Here is a 16713-nt window from a genome sequence, read left to right on the forward strand (position 1 = left end):
GAAGATATGTTGTATATGTTCACGTCGGTACACCAGTGATGCCAGGACGTGGGATTTTTCCCACGCATGCGCACTACCTAATCCTCAGTAACGTATATACTTGACTCAAATATGGGGTATCGTTAGACCCCCGTGACAATTGAAATACGGTAGAAATTACAGGAAGAGGATATTTTTAAAAGAAATAACATATTTACATGGAAATAAATGAATATATATTTTTTTATTATTTTGTACATCTGCAGCCGATTTATTACATGAATACAAACATTTGTTGCGAGAGTAAGAAAAACTGCAGAAAACCTTACTAGTATTCAAACAAGAACATTATATATAAAACATATAGTCGTGCTTTCATCAATTAATATTGAAAATTTCTGAATTTTTAATTCTGTAATAAGCTTATCGCTTTCGCGTTTGCCTATTACATTTTTTATTATCTGCGTACATTTAGTTCGTGACAATTTTAGATCCTTAACCACCTGCGGATCTGAACAGGTTTCCTTTAATAAAGGGACCATGTGATTAATTGTTTGAAAAGCTATATTGTGCTCCGCGTAAAACGCAGCTAACTTTATTTCGGCTGTTTTGACTTTATTAACATGGTCCAAATCAGAATTACTATCAACTTTTGGTAATAAAACAGATGGTGTGATATCACAGCTTTTGCTTGTATTTTTAATATGTAATTGAGTCCGCGAATGTCTAATAAGTTCTGATTTTCCGCATGCCAAGACTTTATTGCAAGCCGTGCAGAAAGCTTTTTTATTATTATCAGATTTTAACCAGTCTTTGAAAATATTATTCTTTAGCCAAGATAATTGGAATACTTTCCCTTTGTTACTTCTCTTCTTATCCGCCAATCCACTCGAACTAGGCTGCTGGTAATCCATCTTCTGGTTTCTGTCACTGTAATACACTAATATTGCACTACAATTCAATATATTATATAACATTACGCGACTCACCTTCACTTTAACGAAAAACGCGGGAAACAACTGGGAAGGGCTCCTTACGCGTACCTACTGTTGCACATAGATACATCCATGGAAACAACCGCCGTCGAGCTGTGACGTCGCATGCGCATGCGCACGAAGGCTCCCACGTGGGAGAAAATCCCACGTCTTGGCATCACTGTGGTACACGTTGTAGATGTTGTATGATATTGTATGCAAATTGATACAGACTGATCTGATTGATCGTGTCCAATAATGTCATAGCATATTCAGACATATTGTATACCCAGTTTAGGTGGGTCGTAGACTACGACTCGTAGTACGAAACCTGCACTTTTTTAAGTCTGGAATTAGTTCCAATTTCTGCCACAAACGTGCAAGACGTTCTGCGGGATTCTCTGACCCCACACGTTTTTCCGCCATCTTGGATTCAGAAAAGTGCCGGAAAAATGCGGGATTTATGGGACATTTAGTGGCGTCCCCACCACTTTGGTGGCGAAAATAGGAACTAATTCCAGAATTTCCAAAACTTAAAGTTTTAGAATTAATTATTCTGTTATTGTTTATTATTTCTTATTACTTTTTTGGTTAATTAATATTAGGAATAGGAGTGAAGATAGTGCCGGGATTAATGAATAACGCATATGTATGATTTGACTGCTTTTTATTGAAAAAATCATACGAAAATATACAATTTACAATAGTATTTCTATAAATTTAACAACAATTGCCTTAAGTACTACTTACATACATGCTTTTACAATATATTTATAATAATATTTGTGTAGATTCAATAAAAGTGCCCTTAGATACTTATTTTACTTAAATCCTACTTATCTATATGATTTTACAATATACTTGTAATGATATTTATATAAATTCAGAAAAAGTAGGCTTAGATATTATTCAGGCTTATAAAATATTGTAACTTATATGCCGCAAATAAGTCTCTCCTCTGTAACTTGCAAATCTTCCGTACCGTCTTCAAAGCTTCATAAAGGTTTCATAAGTTTGACGCCGAAATTTTAATTACCGGTGGTATACGATAGACATGTCTAATAATTTGCAGTAGTCCTCTGCTGGATTCAATCTGTTGTTATTACATGTGAATTACGGGACAATGAACGGTAGTGAAATGGCTTGCGTCAGTACACATTTGAAACGTGATCCTTTATCGCTATTGCTCGTCAACTCTTTAGCTCGGTCGAATGTTGCTCGTGCAACTGTGGAATTGAGACTGACGCTTGTCCGTGTTCCCGTGGAGAAATTAAATAATAACCCCAGCAACCATGGCAGTTTCTGCAGATACTACTACAGCCCAAGTTTAAAAGACGTAGGCAGTAGTAAGTTTCTGTAGTAACCTATTGAACCAGACAACTATAATTATATATTTAAGACAATTCGATGAAATGAAGCTTATATTACCTGACGTATGTTTATTGGAATATACATATAAATTATAATGATATAAAAAACAATACGTCCATTCGATTCAATTGCTCACTTGCGACTACAACAACATCCTATCCGCGTTCAGCGCAGTGCGCTAATACGGAGACCAACGAAATATCAATGTAACACTTAAAAAAAGTTTTAAAGTTCCATTTATATCATTGTCCTGTGAAAATGTTTATACTTCCAGCAGCATTCATATTCCAATCAAAATTAGCTCGATATTGTCTTCAGTTTACAGTACTTTACCGATGATAATACCGATTGCCCAGGCCTCACCACGAGGAGGTTGCTGCGAGTGGAGGCCCATGGCAGATAGATGGAATCACATGTTCTACATCTACCCACCTTTCACAATAAACCTTATAAATAACTTAAATCTTAACTATGTAATACTATCGGTACTAAAATCCCTCGGCGGATGACTTCTTTCTTGAGCCTAAACCTATAAAAAACTAAGTTCCCTCGTCGGTTGTCTTCGTTCTTCAGCTTAGAACTAATATTATCTTAATATTCTAATTAATACGATTAATGCTATTAATACGAAGTAACTTAAACTAAACGCAACGTAGTCGCTAATACTCAAACGAAAGAGATAGACGGAATGAAAAAAGTTCCATCGATCATTTCGTTTACGCACCTAATATTCTATATACCAAGCAGTTATTAAGTCTACGATGAACCACGTTAAACTACAGTATGAACAAGTATCGCGATGCAAGTGTTGTCGCCAGAACCTGATTTAAGAAAATAGGAAAGACGGGTACATAACTTGGTATGCACAATGGATGGTCACAATTTAGGTCTATTAATAGATAGACTAAAATTAATAATAAGCGATGAGATGATAAATATGAATATGACAATGAATATCGAATTATGATTTAAGTTTAACTTACAGTAACTTAACGCAGTAGTAGACGCACGCTTTGAAGATGTAGACGTTGATCGATGTCTTCTTTCGATGGAATAACTGATTGGAAAAATATTTTTCATTATACAATACACATAAAATACATAATATGCACAGTAAATAAATCACAGTAAATGAATCACAGTACATAAGAAAATAAATATCAAAGTCAATGGTTCTCGAACATCTGTAACATACAAAGGATTAGTAACAAGAGAGGGGACACAACAATATGCACAATAAATAAATTAATAATATGGACAGTAAATAAATCACAGTATAGAAATCACAGTAAATAAATCACAGTAAATGAATCACAGTACATAAGAAGATAAATATCGAAGCCAATGGTTCTCGAACATCTGTAACATACAAGGGATTAGTAACAAGGGAGGGGACATAACAATATGCACAGTAAATAAATTGATGGTTGTCGAATGCCTGCAACAAACAATGGGTTAGTAACAAGAGAAAGAACGAGTATGAGACGCACGCCCACCCTCCGCGACGGCCTACGAGAAAGTGAGGAAGCTAACGCCGTTATGAATTGGGCGTACGCAGGTTTGTTCGTATTGAATTGTTTTTGCCAACTTGAACGACCTTCCTCCTTGAACGACCCAAACACCGGATGGTACGGCCTGGTACGGCGTACACGGCTAGGTCAATAAACTGTGTGACGCACGTCACTAGCGCGTTGGACCGACCGAGAGCACCGATACCGCGGCACGTTCTACCGTACTCTCTCGCTCGCACACCACCCCCCATAGACCCCTGAAATTTCTCGGCACGCGTCAACACCGACGGAGAGCACCGATACCGCGGCTCGCTCTATCGCTCTCGCTCGCACGCCGTAACGTCACCAGATTCCCGGAATCCTGCGGTTACGAGATGGCTCATTACGGTAAGGTAGATTTGATAAACTATTTATGAAACTACATCTATTCTGAATTTATGTGTTACAAATATACAATGTAAGGCAAGATATAAAAACGAATAAAACGAGAACATGTAAAAAGTAACATTAATAAAATGTACATTAACGATGCATTTAGAATAAATCGTCTTGTAGTTAAGTGAAAAAATATATACTTTTCCGTTTCATGTTTCATGACTGTCATATTTATCCCTGAACCTTAAACTGAAGCATCGGATATTTTTATTCCCGTCAAATCATGTAGACACACGCAATATGAATAAAATATATAACACTTCATTTGTGCTAATAATACTCAGAATTCATGCTTTATCGGTAATGTCGGGTATTGACACTAAAATGGTAACATATGAACGTGGAACAGAAAAAAGCATTGGATGATAGGTGTATTCTATACCTAGTCGGTGGTTATATCGTATACAGTGAAGGAATAATTAGAAACAATAAAGAATAATGAATAAATTAATGATTATAAATTATAATCTACATGTTACCTAGCATATCATTCTTTTAGAATTTCTTGTTTTTTCTACTGATTTTTACAAACACGAATAGTAATGGAATTCATCATAAAATCATATTGAATATGTTTTTCTGTTTAAAGATCAAGGAGTTACGATCGCAGTGAGCAAATTCACTCAAGATAAAAAAATCGCAATCACGATCGTGAATGAAGTTAAATCACGACCATGATCGTGATTCGGCGATCACTGTGATAAATCACCGTTAGTGATTTTGCACGCCATCTCTAGTATCGATACCAAAGGTACTCGGTATCGAAACATAAGTATCGAGTAATGTACTCGTATTTACTTGTATCGATCCATCCCTAACGACTAGGGCTACATAGAGTCGGCTGTGCTACTAAATAGTTATTTTGGAATTATTCAGACAGATACCATAGAGTTATCTTTTCGGTATCTGACGCAGATACCTATTGGATATCTACAGGATACCCAAAAGATGCCAAAAGGCTGCCCTTCGATATCCATTTGACTGCCAAAAAGATATCTTTTCAGACAGGATTAAGGATATCTTGTATTTTTGATAGGGCACCTAAAAGACACCTTTTAGGCACCTCAGTGTTATATGGGATAATAATTTTTTTGGATCAAATTATAATAAATGTTTATTGGTATATAAGAAATGCTCAATTTTTATTTCTAGATAATTATCTATTCTATTTACAAAGATTTTATAACTGATTCAATTGAATTTTATGTAAGTATGATATTAGAAAATTGAAAATGGGTACTTAATAAGCTTGATCTACATTTCGTTTCACAAACATAGAGCGTACATGATATGCACGCAGCATGTATGTTTTGTATCTAGTTGGCCTAGTGATTTGCATATTATGAGATTTCTACCTTTGACGTATGAAAAGATGGTGACCTACTGATAAAGAAGTTTTGTGATAACGAAAATCGTAAGTGCTAAAGGTTTTTTTTCAAGTAATAATATTAATCGTGCAAGGAACAGGCGATGTATTGGAGCTGGATACATTTCATACAATCCATTTCAGTTGTATACGTATGTATTGTACTTTATTCGTTCATCATTTGTGTATATTACTCTACTCATCATTGAGAAAAGATAATGATTGTAACGATTTTTTTTTAAATCTGATATTGGTAATTTTATTAAACATTTCATTTTTTACATTTTACTTTGTGCAGTAGTATCTGTATTTCGTATTAATTACATAATTCTGATTTTCTAAAGAAACTTTACATTTCTGTTTACTTTTACAAGAAACAACCTTTCAGATAATTTTTATAATTTTGGAAGTTCAGACAATGGTGTAGTAGAATTCAAGTATTAGCTGTGTAACTTAAGTGATCTTGTTTTGTCTTAACTGATATAGAATATTAACTGCTTTTAAATATTAATTCCTTAATCTTATCAGCTTTTCTCACTTTCGTTTTGCTTATGCATTTATGATGAAAGTATTAATGGCATTGTAGATATTGCTACATATTGATAGTTATGTTCATAACTGTTGTTGAATATTCCAGGTAAAAATAATATACGTAAGAGAATTATGAATTCACATAAATCATTTTATTAAATTTTGACAATGTCCCATTGTGAAGAAGAAGTGGCATCATCTGGTTTTCACCAATTAAGTATTACAAGTAAGTCATAATGTATATTTAGAGAAAACATTCTAAGTGTGTTATATTTTTGAGTTCTCTAGATACATTTGTAAAAACTTAATTAAAATTGAAATTTATAAGTAAACTGTGTACTTATATTGCCATGTATTTCATAATATTTAACAGTTATATTTTGATAGTGTGTAGTATGTTATGAGATATTTGGTTATATTTAATAACTATTAGTAAAATTTTTTGTATTTTAGTCGAGGGTGCTGTATTAAGAAGTTCTACATTTTTAAAACCGAATCCTTACATAGAATTTTCTGTTGATGATAATAGCCCTCTGAAGACAGAAGTTTCAAAATCCACATATCAACCAAAATGGAACGAGAAATTTACAGTACTTGTAACACCATACTCTCAATTGCATTTTCGCTTATTAGATCATAGCACATTTCGTAAAGATACATTAATAGGAGAGAAGAAAATAAATCTTTCCGAAGTGTTATCCCATTACAATGGAAGACTGGAAAATATGGAAGTAACCTTTGATTTAATGAGTGAAAATAAATATGATTCTCAATTATGTAAGGTTGGAGAATTAATTACAGTATTTGATGGATTAAGAATCAATATGCCAAATGTGTCATCATTAAGTATTAATGAATCACCATGTCAAACACAGCGTATACCTTCTGATGGTAAGATACTATAGAATTTATTAGAAGAAGCGTTATAGATGGACATTGCGTGGAAACATATTTCTTAGTGAAAAAAATGTTGAGAATGTAAATAAATTCCATACAATTTAATTTTTATGTATTTTATGAACGTATAATTAATCAATACATGTTTTTCATTCAAACATATTACATGATATAATTTTGTTTAATTTATGTTATAGGCATTACAAGTAATGAAACTGCTAGTAATCGCAGTATTCTTAACGGAGGAGTTCGTGCTCGTATGAGATTACATGGGACTGAAAATGTTGCACCATCTAATTTTCGTGGATTAACCAATATTTATCAGAATTCTAATTATAATACTGAAAATGATCAACCTGGTGTTGATAAAAACAGTGAACAAGTTGAACCTGTAGCATCGAATTCTTTATCAAATGGACATGTAATATTGCCTGTGGACAAATCTGTTTGTTTATCAGGGCGTCATGCAGTATCTTTGTTAGATGGACGTCAAATATCCCGAATAGAACATGGATCTACACCTGGAACAGTGGATGGTAGAATTGGTACATCTGCTGATCAATTCTCAAAAATATCTGTCTCAGAGGGTCGAAATATTTCACAAGCAGATCAATCATCGGTGCCTGGAACAGTTGTAGTATCCAGATCGGATCAGTTACCAACACCTAATGCAGACATACGATCACACAACAAAGCAGAGCAATCTACGTCTAGTGGGCGTAACTCTAAAACAGAACAATTGTTAACTACTCCGCTTTCTGATAGTTTTGGAAGTATAAGAGCTGATCAATCAACTACTCCCATAGTAGATGGAGGAGGTCTAGCTTCTAGAGTAGATCAGCCTACAACTTCTACTTTAATGGATAACCAAGGAATTTCTCAAACGGAACAGTCTACAGTATTTACATTGCCAGATGGATCTTGTGCGTCTCATTCAGAGCAGTCTTCGGGATTTCACATGGCAGATAGTCGTGGAATAACGCGTTCAGAACAATCCACCATAGCAGTCCCTATGGCAGAAAGACGTAGAGTTCCCCGTCCTAAACAGTCAACAACTACAATGTCAACTACTCCCTCAAATCCGCTGATAGTGCAACGTGTAGCTTCATTAACAGGACAATCTGCCATGGTACGTGGTCAATCAGCTACTCAGTCTGGGTCATCGATAATACTTGCTGACGTTGAACCTACAAATCATTCCGAAGAACCTTTGCCTCCTGGTTGGGAAATGAGATACGACATCTATGGAAGAAGGTTATATTATTTAAAGAAAACTATATAAATATCACTCGCATCAATTTGTATAACTAGTTAAAAGTTTTACATTCTGAAAAAATATGTAATAGTTTTTTCTTTTTCTAATACCTTTTGAATTAGATATTATGTCGATCACAATACACGAAGTACTTCTTGGGAAAGACCACAGCCTTTGCCATTAGGATGGGAAGTACGTAGAGATCCAAGAGGTAGAATTTACTATGTGGATCATAATACAAGAAGTACAACATGGCAGAGACCAAATACAGAGAGATTACAACATTTTCAACATTGGCAAGGTGAGAGGCAACATGTGGTGCAACAAGGTAGCCAACGGTTTCTTTATCCTCAAGTAAGTAACAATTAATACATTATTTATTAAGAATTGTTTTACCATATCTGTTTTTATTGTTATTTTTCTTCTAATTTTTCACATGCATAATGTGTATAGGCACATGGAAGTCAAGCAGCTGTGGCAGGACCTTCAGTGCCTACAGCTGATGATGACGATGCTCTTGGGCCTTTACCTGCTGGATGGGAAAGACGTAAACAACCAGAAGGAAGAGTGTATTATGTGAATCATAAAAATCGTACTACTCAGTGGGAGGATCCTAGGACTCAGGGGCAAGAAACAGGAATTGATGAACCACCATTACCTGACGGTTGGGAAATACGATTAACCGAAGATGGAGTGCGTTATTTTGTAGATCATAATACAAGAACAACTACATTCCAAGATCCAAGACCTGGTGCACCAAAAGGGTTAGTATAATTTTCATAATTCAGCTGTAATTGTTTACTTTAGCTTATTGTTATATTATCACTGTTTAGCCCAAAAGGTATTTACCGTGTACCAAGAGCATACGAAAGATCATTCCGGTGGAAATTATCACAGTTCCGTTTCTTGTGTCAAACCAATGCATTGCCAAATCATATTAAGATTAATGTTAATCGACAAACACTGTTTGAAGATTCTTATCATCAAATAATGAATGCAGAAGCTTTTGCATTGAGGCGCAGATTATATATAATATTTAAAGGGGAGGAAGGACTGGATTATGGAGGTGTATCAAGGTAAGACTTAGCAAAACTATTATAATTATTGTATTCCAATTAAAATGATAAGTAATGAGTTCTTTTTACAGAGAGTGGTTTTTCTTGTTAAGCCACGAAGTGCTGAACCCAATGTACTGCCTATTTGAATATGCCAATAAAAGTAATTACAGCTTGCAAATTAATCCAGCATCTTATGTCAATCCTGACCATTTACAATACTTTAAATTTATCGGAAGGTTTATAGCAATGGTATTTTTTTTAGTGACTTACATTCGTAAAAGTATTATAATCGATTTTGCATTTAATAAAACATGTATATCTTTTCAGGCTCTTTACCATGGACGGTTTATTTATAGTGGCTTCACTATGCCGTTTTACAAACGTATGTTAAACAAAAAATTAGTAATGAAAGATATAGAATCTATTGACCCAGAATTCTACAAGTCTCTTGTGTGGATAAAAGAAAATAATATTGACGACTGTGGCCTCGAATTGTATTATAGTGTTGATTTTGAAATTCTTGGTCAAGTCATACACCATGAATTAAAAGATGGTGGAGACAAAATTAGGGTTATTGAAGATAACAAAGAAGAATATATAAGGTATTACGCTACTTAAATTTTATTCATATTTAAGACTTTACTGTTAAAATACTTGTAGCATTGGCTAAAAATTATAGTAAAAGTAGTTGTACAAGAATACCGAGCAAAGAAAAATTCATATTGCATATTAATATTTTATTTTTGTTTCTTATGCCTTTTATTTCGAAAGGTCATTAATTGAACCATTATGCATAATAGTTCATTTCTAACAAGATACTTTTGCAACATAGAAAATAAAGTTCTACATATAGAAATATTTTTGTTTGCTGAACCCTGTACCTTTTCTTAGAATTTATATGTCGTATTTATTAACATTTACACATTTACTACGTTAATTAATTACAAAATTTAATAAGTAAATGTTTCACAATTATATTGTTTTTAATAGTTTGTACATCCAGTTTTATTCGCAGACAGGAATAACAATATCCATTGACTATATGTTTATAGTTCAACTAATGGTTATTCATTATTTATCAATATTATTTATTATTATAAAGGTTGATGACAGAGTGGAGAATGACAAGGGGTATAGAGGATCAAACTAAAGCTTTTTTGGAAGGTTTTAATTCAGTTGTGCCGTTAGAGTGGTTAAAATATTTTGATGAACGGGAATTAGAACTTATACTATGTGGAATGCAAGAAATAGACGTGGAGGATTGGCAACGTAATACAATTTACAGACATTATACACGCAACAGTAAACAAATCTTATGGTTTTGGCTGGTTTGTTTTTATATCTGAATACTATTTTTTGTTAACGTAAATATATATGCTCCTTACTACATTTACATTTATTATTCAGTTTGTAACCAGAACGGATAGCGAAAAACGAGCTCGCCTTTTACAATTCGTAACGGGCACTTGTCGTGTACCTGTTGGAGGATTTGCAGAATTAATGGGTACATATTGGATGCAATTAACTAAGGAAAAAGATGTGACATTTTATGTTTAATATCACGTTTACTTTATTTGCCAGGGAGTAATGGACCTCAAAGATTTTGCATAGAAAAAGTAGGAAAAGACACATGGTTACCGAGATCACATACATGCTTCAATAGATTGGATTTGCCACCATATAAGAGCTATGAACAGTTTGTAGAAAAGTTGAATTATGCAATTGAAGAGACAGAAGGTTTTGGTCAAGAATAAATGTAGATATGCTTCGTTAAATGTAATATCGAACTATGTACGGAACCATGAAAACAAGTCTAATATACTGATACAAGGTTATAATTTTTTGGTTCATTTTATTTTCAGTAATAATATATAATTTCTAAGTAACATCAACTTAGAGTTTAAAATACCGTAAGCGAGGTGCGTTGGAACTATTGTTAATTCCATATAAAATTCCTATAATAGTTTTAATTGGACACGTTTTATTTCAATTTATAGTTCGTTTATGCTACACATCGTAATTTCGATCAGAACTGTTCGATTCGTAGAAAATATCAATGATTTGCAAATTTATACATATATACGTAGTAAAATATTTATAGACTAAAATGAAAAAAATGCCAAACTAATTATGCTAAAATTGACTTCTTTCTTAGTTTTTAATACTATAGCTTTAAAAATTTTTTATAAAAGTTATAAGTGAGTCTTATAAATTCATGCTTTATGCAAAGAACGTTTCTTAAATTTATATAAAGACTTGCTCTATCTACTTCATTGGTAACATTTTTTTTAGATTGTGATGTTGGTAAAGTTGTAATATTCTCAAGGAAAGAAACTTATTGATGCTTTCTACGATGTGGTAATGATATTGCCTAAGCATTGAAAGGCTTGAAAATTTCGATAATAAATATTGTACATATTGAATTATTACTATGTGATGTATATTATATAATTTACAAATAACAGTTTCATGTTTTATCCTAGGCATTTAGTCATAATATATAACTATTTTTTTGTAAATATCGTATGATAAACATTCATTTATTTATGAGTAACCTTTTCACAAAATTTACAGAAGCCCTTACATATTTTATTTATGTTCTAATGTGTTTATATTAAAATTTTATTCATGTTTGTTATTGCAGATTTGAATATACAATGATATTTCTTTAAATAATTATAGTATAAAACTTGTAATTAATATCTGCGATATCAAACATGTTCAATTTTTAGGATATAAACATGGAGCTCGTTAATTTGTGTATAAACAATTCGGTGCGTGTACTCGCACGTACATGTACAAATAATTATTGTAACTAATGTAACAAATAAGCAATGAATTAATATATATGTATGTATACATTTAACATGCATGCAATATAAAATTGTACATGTGTATACACGAATCAAATACATGGAATGAATACTACAACTATAACTTAATATTGTGTAAGATATCATTAACACCTAATATTCCGAACGCGTCGGTAAGACACAATGCATAGAGCGCCCGGTGTTGCCGATTTCTTTATCTCCGCGCGATCACGACAATTGTCGTCTAAACGTCGAAGTCGAAACATCAAGAAATCCAAATATCCGAAATCGCTTATAATATTTACAAAAAAAATATAAAAGATTTATACTATTTAAAAAATTAAATAACTAGTAATTCGTTTACATACTTATATCATGGCTTTACTTTGTGTAAATTTTAGTTCATTTTTATATGTGCATTATAAATATTTCAAAGAATACTTTTATGATGGAAACGTCTATAACCATTTCGATAAATATTTCCTTCATACGTTACGTTAATATTATTGCAATATAACAGTATTTACTGTTTATTATTTACTATTTTTCAAATAAACAAATAAGGTACTTTTAATTGTTAACGTCGTTTCTCATATTGAAATACACATTTTAAGTATACTTAATCTAATATATGAAGTATTACATTAAAATGTAAAGTTACTGATATACAAGTGATCTAAGTATGTAATGTGTATACACTCTGTCATTGATTATAAACACAACATAAAACATTTGTATTGTACATTATATTTTTAAGTTAACTACTAATCAATATTGACTAATGCTGTCAAATAAAAATAGAAAATGCAAACATAAATATTCAATTATCTTTCTTATATATTTCCAGAAAACCCTGTGTACACAAAAATAATAATATATGTGTACATACACTGTATCAAATAAAATAATTTACAGTACATATGTTTATTACATATTTTGTATTATATTCTTTCTAAGGAAAACTATCATGTTAATTTAATCTGATTCCTCTACAATTTTGGATCTGGTTTAAAAAATTTTTCCCAAGGAAAGTAATTCCAATTAAAATTATGGGGACTATCAGGGAGGATTAATGGTAACCGCTTGTTTCCTTCTAATTTACCTGAAACCCACATAATTGTGTGCAATGATAAATACACTCTATATCCTTTTACTTTAAGGTAAAATTTACTTACTTTCATCTATATCAACCATATTTTCTGTTTTAGTTTCTACTCCATTTTTATCTTTTCTTGTAGTAATAATATGTAATTTATCACCAATTTGTTTTGATACAGTTCTTTCTTCATTTCCTTCATTGTCCTTGACTATTTTTTCCTGTTCTACTGTACCATCAGCTTTACGAACAAACACTTTGCTTATAGAGCTTCCAATTACATTTTGATAAGGTATGAGTGTTTTTGATGTTGGTTCAGTATTCTGATGCCAGTCATTGAAAAAATTATCTGGTGTAATCCTGTTTGAATTAACAAAACATATCTTTATATAAAATTATAAACAGTAATATAGTAAAACTTTTATTGTACTTAAAGACTAACTTTCCATCCAAGTCTACATCTACTTTTGGCTCCACTTGACTAGAATTATCATCATGAGATTTTAACACTTTGTCACGTAAACTTTCTCCTTCTGGAGGTGTAAATGGAAGTGCATTCATAAATGAATTTTGTCCTAAAAACATTTCAAAGGAGCATTTCATAAATATGTGGTTAGATTTACTTATACATATGATGTAATTCACATATATATACATATAAAAATAAAAAGTACCTTCAGTCTTGAATCCAAAGAAAAAATTTTTTACTATATTGTCCATTTCTAACTCAAAGTATTTCATGATCTGTAATGGATCAGTGAGGACTTGGAAGTGAGTATCTTTCCTGGAATACCTATAATTTGCAAATTTAAAAAACGAAATTATTAATCAGATTTGTTGAAGTTTAAGAAAATATTAAACATATATAGAATATGATGACATATGAAACGTGACTAACATAATATCATCTTCATCATCATCATCCACATAATCTTGCCAAATTGGGTTTCTAAAGTCATTCTTGTCACAATTATCTCGACAGTCGAAGAACCTAAAATGTTTTGTAATCTAGATTCGTATTAAAAGTAAAAATATAATTGGTTACGACATAAGAAACAGCTAGAAAATTTCACACTGTCAAAATGACACTCGTATAAAACTGACAATCTCTAACTCATGTCTAAAAGTTGTTAATAAAGCTTACCCACTGGTTTTGGGTTCTTCCGAATTTTTTCCACCAAATACATCACGAATGAAATTCCAGAATGGCATTCTTATGTGCACCCGTCTTACTTCTACTTATGAAACAAGCGAAATTACGTCTATTTTCGTAATTTTAAGAAGTACTTTGAAGTAATCAGACATAGGTATCTACCAGTACGAAGTTGGCTGTTGTCATGAAGTGTCATCCAGTGTCATCAACGCTGCACAAAGTGTAGATATCAGCTGATTTAGACGTTTTAATTCATTTATAATTATTTCACCAAATTTGACACGAATAAGAAAATATTACAAATGACATAATTACGTGCACGTATAGTGAACAATCTGGAATGACATTAACTTATTGATATGTCGGTGTGGTAAATGTCAAAACATTTTTTAACTGTTACTTTATAAGTACATATTTATATTATTAGACATAATATATTCCAAAACATTGCAAATTACTATTACAAAAGTATATACAGGTTAAATTTCCTAATTAAAATGAAGTCATATCCATTTTTAATATGTTTATAACCTTCAGAGTTTTATGTATTAAATCTTTTTTGGAAGTTAAACGTTTATATATTAAGAGTTCTATAAAATTAAAAATAAGGCATTGCCACATAAAAACCATAATCTGTTAATAACATGGACAATGTTTATATTCTACAAATGTTTAGAACTAATTTTTTTTATATATTTTCTTTTAGATTCAATGAGCAGTCAAAATGATAACACAGCGCAAAAGGATAAGGCAATAAAAAACTATTTCTTCCATAAATAGCTATAGAATTTTTAATATCAAACAAAATGAATAATATATCTGGACAATTTCGTAAAACAATATGGGATCCTTTTCTCATAATATCTCAAATAATAGCTGTTCAATCTATCATGTATGTCTGTCTTGGATTATGGATTTGGATCATTGCTCTATTCCTTGGATCCACAAAGTCATTAGATTATGCTTTTCATTATAAGGAAATACATGTCCGAGATTTTGCTGGCCAACTTACCATAATCATTTTCATTTTAAATGCATTAATTGGTGCATTTGCATTGTGGTGGTTAGTGCAAAGAACAAAACAATGTATGGACTTTGCATGTACAGCACATCTAATACACTTATTGTGTTGTTGGGTATACAATGCAAGTTTTCCTTCAACTTTTAGTTGGTGGTGTTTAAATATTGTATCGTTAAGTATAATGTGTGTCTGTGGTGAATTTCTTTGTATGAAAACTGAATTACAAGCAATACCATTAGGTATGAACAGTCATAAAACAGCTTTGTAACATATACATATGCATTATTTAAATGTAATCTTAACAGATACAAAATGTTACTTGATATAGAGTATCATCAGTTTAAATTAAAACAACTTGAAAATAAATTACTTGTATTATATTTCTACCATGGATCACAATAAATATTTTTTAATATATTTACAAGAATTTCATATGAATGTAACTACTTGAACCATGTGTGACTTCTTGCTTAGTGATGATCATTGTAAAAGCGTAGTCCACAATATCCACAAGAATGGTCTCCAGGTTTATCCTAAAACGTAAATTATACATGTAAGTATTCTGTTAGGTGCATTAAACTATTACATAATTACTTGTATTTCATACCAAATTAATATAAATTTTCGGATGTCCCAAGGGTCCACCACCACCATTACAAGCCACAATTCTTTCTTTTGTAGGTTTTGGTGGGACTTCAGCTATCAGTTTAATAGCCCAGTTGTCATTAACTTCTTTTGGTCTGTCTACAAATCTAACATTACGGTAATCATCTTCATCATACAGCTGTTATAAAACAATTATACATTTTAATATAAATAAATTCTATCATACTGCGTTATAAGAAAAACTAACCTAACACATATATATAAGAACTGCTTTACCTGATCGGTATGAGTCACTTTTTTAGCAGAATCAGAAGTTACATCGTGTATATTTCGTGTTATTATACCTGCAAAATTAGATGCCTTATTGGAAGTACCCAAAAATGCAATAACCCTTTTGCTTGCCATATTTATTAATGCCAACCAGGGCCTGTTAACTCCTATTAGAACCGTACAGAATCGTATGGTCAGTCATAAGCTACCGATCTCGTCACCAATGGCGCTAGTGTCGCACTTTTCGACATGTTTCGACCAATGAGCTATAATCATAGACATATATATAAGACTGCGCGTCTTATGGTAGAGATGAAGACGGCCCTAGAGAGAGAAAACAATAACTGGAGTAATTTTCCTCTCTTTCTAATGGGCTG

The 16713-nt window shown here is 32.0% G+C and overlaps 4 protein-coding genes across 4 annotated transcripts; 2 read left to right on the plus strand and 2 right to left on the minus strand.

Annotated features, from left to right (window-relative positions):
• Positions 1 to 6315: 6315 nt before the first annotated feature.
• Positions 6316 to 11131, plus strand: LOC107188751 (E3 ubiquitin-protein ligase Su(dx)-like). The gene is made up of 11 exons (XM_015577101.1): positions 6316 to 6393; positions 6621 to 7058; positions 7262 to 8318; positions 8442 to 8673; positions 8773 to 9083; positions 9153 to 9395; positions 9467 to 9626; positions 9705 to 9979; positions 10480 to 10705; positions 10785 to 10881; positions 10959 to 11131. Exons 1-11 carry the CDS (start codon positions 6336 to 6338, stop codon positions 11129 to 11131), a joined length of 3270 nt encoding a protein of 1089 aa, XP_015432587.1. The 5' UTR covers positions 6316 to 6335.
• Positions 11132 to 13179: 2048 nt separating this feature from the next.
• LOC107188785 lies at positions 13180 to 14519 on the minus strand. The gene is made up of 6 exons (XM_015577143.1): positions 14431 to 14519; positions 14185 to 14277; positions 13961 to 14079; positions 13729 to 13861; positions 13366 to 13646; positions 13180 to 13292 (listed from the first exon to the last, which is right to left on the minus strand). Exons 1-6 carry the CDS (start codon positions 14496 to 14498, stop codon positions 13180 to 13182), a joined length of 807 nt encoding a protein of 268 aa, XP_015432629.1. The 5' UTR covers positions 14499 to 14519.
• Positions 14520 to 14641: 122 nt separating this feature from the next.
• LOC107188784 (protein SYS1 homolog) lies at positions 14642 to 15728 on the plus strand. The gene is made up of 2 exons (XM_015577141.1): positions 14642 to 14809; positions 15146 to 15728. Exon 2 carries the CDS (start codon positions 15246 to 15248, stop codon positions 15726 to 15728), a length of 483 nt encoding a protein of 160 aa, XP_015432627.1. The 5' UTR covers positions 14642 to 14809; positions 15146 to 15245.
• A 113-nt stretch (positions 15729 to 15841) lies between these two features.
• On the minus strand, positions 15842 to 16512 carry LOC107188774 (NADH dehydrogenase [ubiquinone] iron-sulfur protein 6, mitochondrial). The gene is made up of 3 exons (XM_015577131.1): positions 16343 to 16512; positions 16068 to 16244; positions 15842 to 15993 (listed from the first exon to the last, which is right to left on the minus strand). Exons 1-3 carry the CDS (start codon positions 16469 to 16471, stop codon positions 15931 to 15933), a joined length of 369 nt encoding a protein of 122 aa, XP_015432617.1. The 5' UTR covers positions 16472 to 16512; the 3' UTR covers positions 15842 to 15930.
• Between the last annotated feature and the right edge of the window lie 201 nt (positions 16513 to 16713).

Source organism: Dufourea novaeangliae, unplaced genomic scaffold (assembly GCF_001272555.1).
Source record: "Dufourea novaeangliae isolate 0120121106 unplaced genomic scaffold, ASM127255v1 scaffold108, whole genome shotgun sequence".
Taxonomy (NCBI): Eukaryota; Metazoa; Arthropoda; class Insecta; order Hymenoptera; family Halictidae; genus Dufourea; species Dufourea novaeangliae.

Coding starts and splice junctions, on each gene's coding strand:
- LOC107188774 (XM_015577131.1), bottom strand. CDS start 16,471: ATGGCAAGCAAAAGGGTTATTGCATTTTTGGGTACTTCCAATAAGGCA. Junction 16,245..16,342: donor AAGTGACTCATACCGATCAG/GTAAAGCAGTTC, acceptor GTTTTATAACAG/CTGTATGATGAAGATGATTA. Junction 15,994..16,067: donor CGAAAATTTATATTAATTTG/GTATGAAATACA, acceptor TTTACGTTTTAG/GATAAACCTGGAGACCATTC.
- LOC107188785 (XM_015577143.1), bottom strand. CDS start 14,498: ATGCCATTCTGGAATTTCATTCGTGATGTATTTGGTGGAAAAAATTCG. Junction 14,278..14,430: donor GAAGAACCCAAAACCAGTGG/GTAAGCTTTATT, acceptor AAAACATTTTAG/GTTCTTCGACTGTCGAGATA. Junction 14,080..14,184: donor GATGATGAAGATGATATTAT/GTTAGTCACGTT, acceptor TGCAAATTATAG/GTATTCCAGGAAAGATACTC.
- LOC107188751 (XM_015577101.1), top strand. CDS start 6,336: ATGTCCCATTGTGAAGAAGAAGTGGCATCATCTGGTTTTCACCAATTA. Junction 7,059..7,261: donor ACAGCGTATACCTTCTGATG/GTAAGATACTAT, acceptor TTTATGTTATAG/GCATTACAAGTAATGAAACT. Junction 10,882..10,958: donor AGGATTTGCAGAATTAATGG/GTACATATTGGA, acceptor TTTATTTGCCAG/GGAGTAATGGACCTCAAAGA.
- LOC107188784 (XM_015577141.1), top strand. CDS start 15,246: ATGAATAATATATCTGGACAATTTCGTAAAACAATATGGGATCCTTTT.